The 5,496-nt window shown below is 50.8% G+C and overlaps 1 protein-coding gene across 5 annotated transcripts in view; it reads right to left on the bottom strand.

The window, feature by feature from the left end:
* Positions 1-5,496, bottom strand: part of Zer1 (zyg-11 related cell cycle regulator) — a 39,852-nt gene that overhangs the window by 6,351 nt on the left and 28,005 nt on the right. For all 5 annotated transcript variants that reach the window (XM_013345923.2, XM_026778724.1, XM_005346148.3 and 2 more), the window contains 6 exons: positions 4,249-4,363; positions 3,945-4,091; positions 3,494-3,667; positions 2,341-2,556; positions 299-340; positions 74-193 (listed from right to left, as the gene is read on the bottom strand). In XM_013345923.2, the coding sequence (XP_013201377.1) occupies positions 74-193; positions 299-340; positions 2,341-2,556; positions 3,494-3,667; positions 3,945-4,091; positions 4,249-4,363 (814 nt within the window). The remainder of the gene's footprint in view (positions 1-73; positions 194-298; positions 341-2,340; positions 2,557-3,493; positions 3,668-3,944; positions 4,092-4,248; positions 4,364-5,496) is intronic.

Raw genomic sequence — 5,496 nt, 5'->3', positions numbered from 1 at the left:
GGCAGCCTGTGGGGTGGAGGGGCAGCCTGTGGGGTGGTGGCAGCCTGTGGGGTGGTGGCAGCTTGGCTCCTACCTTGAGGCAGTCGAGGAAGAGCTTCATGCCGTTGAAGCTGAGGAACATCTCGCAGTTGTCGGGTGTCTCGTCTGTGATGTTCCACAGGGCACTCCAGGAGAACTCCATGACCTGGTCACACTGCAGGGGGGGTGGTGCAGCTCAGCTGTGTCCTCCTGAGGACACATGGCCAGCCCTGGCACAGACGCCTCTGGGATGAGGCAAAGTATGTGAGGCTCTCCTTACCGTCTTGTCCAGCAGCTTCTTCTGGATCAGCTTCAACATGGTCTGTGGGCAGAGGAGACAGGCTGCCTGAGGCCAGGGCTCCCACAGCCCGGGAGCTCAGCAGAGGGAATCACTGGCTGCTCCAGGTGACACAGCCTGACAGTGCCCAATGCTACAGACTTTTTAAAAATTTTTTTTGGTTTTTCAAGACAGGGTTTCTCTGTGGTTTTGGAGCCCATCCTGGAACTAGCTCTGTAGACCAGGCTGGTCTCGAACTCACAGAGATCTGCCTGACTCTGCCTCCTGAGTGCTGGGATTAAAGACGTGCGCCACCACTGCCTGGCTTGCTACAGACTTTTATGGAGGCTGTTTGAAGGTAGTCAAGCATATACCCAGCCCTCCCCTGCTATGGTCTGCTCGTCCCCAGGGATAAGTGAGGATGGCAATGGATCCATCTAGTTCCTGCCTTTTTCTTTCCTTCCATATTTATCCTATTCTGTGCTAGGCTAAAAATTTCTTCAGACTAGGCCAGGAAAGCACAGTGATGGAAGGGCCAACCCTGGTGTTTTCCACAGGGATTACTGCATGGAACTAGAGGAAGCAGTTTAAAGACAGAGGCCACACAATCATAAGCAACAGTCACATTAAGAAATTCTTCTCGGGGGCTGGAGAGATGGTTCAGCAGATAAAAGCACTATCTGGCCTTCCAGAGGACCCAGGTTCAATTCCCAGTGCCCACATGGCAGCTCACAACTGTCTGTAACTCCAGTTCCAGGGGATCTGACATCCTAACATAAACATACACTCAGGCAAAACACCAATGCACATTAAATAAAGTTTAAAAAAACTGTTTATATTTTTGGTTGTGGGCCTAGCCTTTAACGGCTGAGCCATCTCTCCAGCCCTAAAAAAATGTTTAGAATAAAACACACACACACACACACACACACACACACAAAGAAAAAGACAAAAAAAAAAAAAAAAAAAAAAAAAAAAAAAAAAGAAAAGAAATTCTTCTGATTGCCGGGCATGGTGGTGCACGCCTTTAATCCCAGCCCTAGCACTTTGAAGGCAGAGGCAGGCAGATCTCTGTGAGTTCGAAGCCAGCCTGGTCTACAGAGCAAGTTCTAGGACACAGGGTTACACAGAGATACCCTGTCTTGAAAAATAAAACAAAACAAAATTTGTCTAAAGTGGTCATGGTGGTGCATGCCTTTAGTACCAGCACTCAGGGGGAGGTAGGTGGATCTTTCTGAGTTTGAGACCAGCTTGGTCTACATATCAAGTTCCAGGCCAGCCAGGACTACACAAAGACCTTGTCTCCAAATAAAACAAACAAACAACTCTTCTGCAGAGATGGCTCTGTGGTCAAGAGAGCACACTACTCTTGCAGAGGCCCCATTGAGACTGCTATGTCCACCTACTGCTGTGGGATAATGCTTTTGCACACTATAAAGATCTGTCACTCATACTGGTTTAACAAAATGCTATGGGCCAGTAGTCAGGCAGGAAGTATAGGTGGGACAACCAGACTAGGAGAATTCTGGAAAGAGGAAAGGCAAAGATTCAGTCACCAGTCAGATGCAGAGCAAGTAAGATGAGAATGTCTTGCTGAGAAAAGGTACTAAGCTACGTGGCTAAACAGAGACAAGAATTGTGGGTTAAGTTGTAAGATCTAGTTAATAATAAGCCTGAGCTAATAGGCCAAACAGTTTATAATTAATATAAGCCTCAGTGTGTTTATTTAGGACTGAATGGCTGTGGGACCGGGTGGGACAGAAACTTCCATTTATAACCTGTAACTCCAGCTCCAAATGGGTCAAACAATTCTGGCCTCTACTAGCTCCCACTGACACACATGACTAAAAATAAGCAAAGGGGAAGGAAGAAAGTCTTCAAAGGGCTGGGCACTTGCTAGCGCATGCCAGACCCTGCACTCGATCCTTAGCAATCATCACCTCCACCCCACCCAGGGTCTCCCCTCCCCCTCCTACCCCCAGTCTAGGTCTCCTGAGGCCTTGCTCACAGAGGACAGTCTGACAAGGGCAGACAAGCACACGTACCACGACGAATCCCATCTTGCCCACAGCTTCCTTGTGGTCATTGTCCACCTGACAGACCAGGGCATTACACAGGTGCACAGCAATGCGCTGGATGGACTCGTCCTGCCGGGTGGGGCTCAGGATGCTAAGCAGAAGCTCATTCACCCGGCGGTACTGGAACTCCAGTTCCTCGGGGATGCTGAAGTTGCAAAGGGTCAGACAGCAGTTCCGCTGCACCTGGGCCAGGTTGGGAGATAAGCGGAGGCACAGATTTAGAATAAGGCTCCACGCCAAGGCTACCCAGAGCTGGGGAGGCCCTCTAGAGGAGCAGGCTACCAGGCTTTCTTGTTTGGAGTTTTTTGAGATGGAGATGGGGGTCCACAAGACCCAGGCTGAATTCAAACTCACGAGCTTCGGCTCCTACCCTCCCTGCCTCAGTCTCCCAAGACCCAGGATTACAAGTGCGTACCACTAGGCTCAGCTAAGGCTTGTTGTCTTGCTTTTCATACTTATGTATGTATGTATGTATGTATGTATGTATGTATGTATGTTTTTGAGACAGGGTTTCTCTGTATAACAGCCCTAGCTCTCCTTGAACTCACACTGTAGACTAGGCTGGCCTCGAACTCACAAAGATCCACCTGCCTCTCTTCATTTTTATTAAAGTTATTCTAAAAAAGCTTTTAAAAAACATGAAATTTTAGTATAGCATATAATTAAAACAAAATAGCCAGGTGGTGGCGCTGCACACCTTTAATCCCAGCACATGGGAGGCAGAGGCAGGCAGATTTCTGTTACTTCGAGGCCAGCCTGTGCTACAAGAGCTAGTTCCAGGACAGGCTCCAAAGCTACAGAGAAAACCAGTCTCAAAAAAAAAAAGTATTAGAAACAACCTCCCCATCAGTGATAGGGACAGAGCAGAGGAGGTGGCCCATCTGGATGGAAGTCAGAGGGCAGAGGGGGCAGAGGTGGGGTGGCCATGGGCTGCAGTTGAAGCTAGCTTCTGGGGCCCTTATATGCCAGGGACAGGATTCTGGGACAGTGGATATGCCAAGGAAAATGGAAAAGGTCACCTAAGTTCAGGTAAGCCTGGGCGACATACGTGTCTGATACCCTGGGAAGCAAGAAGGGTTACTGGGCCAAAGCGTGCTGGCCACAGTAGGCAGGGGCTCACCGTCACTTCCTGGTAGGACTCCATGCCATTTAGCACCACCTGGATGACCTGTCGGCGCAGTTTGACACTCTGCTCTGAGCGATACTCAGAATTGGTCAGGTAGAAGAGGGCAGCACTGCCGGTCACTTGGATGTTCTTGTCGTACTTGTGGCACTTGAGGGCTGTGATGACCAGCTGTGTGAAGACAGGGTGGGGGGGGCTCAAAGTCCTGCCTGGGTTCTTAGTCACCATGGCTCCTCTGGGGAAAGGCCGATCCTAGCCCTGCACTCCTGGGTAGATGTGGGCAGAGCAGGAACTAAGGCAGGGCCTGAACAAGTTGGCAGGGAAGCCAGGCACTGCCAAAGGGGTGGAAGCATGCAAGGCTATCCCCTAGGATCAGGAGTGGGTGCAGAGGGACAGAGAAGGAGGGCAGGGCTGTCTGGGAGCCTGAGGGCTCGGGATTTGAGCTGACCTTCAGGGCCCGCAGAAGCTGGTTGCAGCGCTCAATGCGTGCGATGTCAAACAGCAGGTTGATGGCCCTGGAAGTGATCTCAGGCCGGTGTTCTGTGTAGGCCTCGATGGCGTTCAGCACTTGCTCTTCATTCTTGTCACCGCTTACCTAAGATGGAACATGTTGAGGACAACCCAGAAGAGGCCAGGTAATGGAATCCCCAGGCTCAGCCATGCTCCAGTACCTGGTCACTTCCTTTCTTCCCCATTTCCCCTTCTCCCTATGCCCCCCTCCCCCCACCTCCCTCTAACCCCCCACCTCTTACTTTGTAGGCTGGAATGTGTGTGAGGCGACACAAGGAGGTCTCAAAGAGCCCAAGGAACTGCAGTGGCCTCTTCAGAGCCCGGAAAGGCATGATGCTGCTCTTGGAAGGCTCAGTGCTGGGGAGAACACACCAGAGTTGGCAACCTGGGCAGACCTAGCCAGGGCTCCCCTACAGACTAGGTATTTCTTTGATGAAGAAACAAGGCTAGCGTCATCCTGCCCTACCTAACTCACTAAGCAGCTAAGACTGGCCTTGAACTCCTGATCCTCCTATCCCCCACCTCCTAAGTGCTGGGATTACAGGTACGTGCTACCATGCATGTTCTATGTTGTGTTGGGGATGCAGCCCAAGGCTTTGAACATGGTAGGCAAGCACTCCAGCACTGAACTACATTCCCAGCCCTGACCTCTTGATGGAGGAATAGGAAGGGCAAAATGTGGAAGAACATGGGATGGGAGCTGCTACCATTGCTACCATTGAGAGGTATCCTTTTAACAGGGACATGTTTCACATGCCACTAAATATGGCTGAAGGAGGGCATGGGGCCAATTATAGTGGCTGGACTGGAATTAGATCTCACCACAAGCCCAGAGGCACACATCAGCCATGTGCACAGCTGAGGAACAGCAGTCCAGTGGTCTGGGCTTCCCGGCATCCCATCGTGCCTGTGCTGCCTGTTTCCCAGACACACTACCTGTGGTCCCCAAGCCTTGTGCATGCTGACCCCATACTGCACTATGGTCTGTTCAACAGACCCAGAATGGCTTAGGGCAGCCCCAAGTGTGCATTTCCCAGGCCAGTGCGCAGCAGCTCACATGGTCCACAGTGGGCAGGGCCTGACTTGCTTCTTTCTTTAATTTATTCAGTGTGTGTGTGTATGTGTGTGCTTGTGCATGCTCACACGTGAGCACTCGTGTGGAAATCAGCAGACAGTTTGTAGGACTGGGTCCAGGGACTGAACTCAGGTTGTCATGTTTAATGTCAAGCACCTTTACCATCTTGCTGGCCCTTGACTTTTTTTTAAAAAAAAATATTTTAATTTTATGGGTATGGGTCTTTTGCTTGCATATATGTTGTACTCTATGTGTGCCTGATGCATACAGAGGCCAGAGGAAGATGTTAGGCCCTTAGAAGCAGACTTACAAATAGGCTGTGAGAGCCGGGCGGTGGTGGCGCACGCCTTTAATCCCAGCACTCGGGAGGCAGAGGCAGGCGGATCTCTGTGAGTTTGAGACCAGCCTGGTCTAC

The sequence above is a fragment of the Microtus ochrogaster genome, chromosome 4, assembly GCF_000317375.1.
Source record: "Microtus ochrogaster isolate Prairie Vole_2 chromosome 4, MicOch1.0, whole genome shotgun sequence".
Lineage (NCBI taxonomy): Eukaryota > Metazoa > Chordata > Mammalia > Rodentia > Cricetidae > Microtus > Microtus ochrogaster.
The sequence above is the reverse complement of the archived record's forward strand: the minus strand, read 5'-3'. Positions and strand labels throughout refer to the sequence as shown.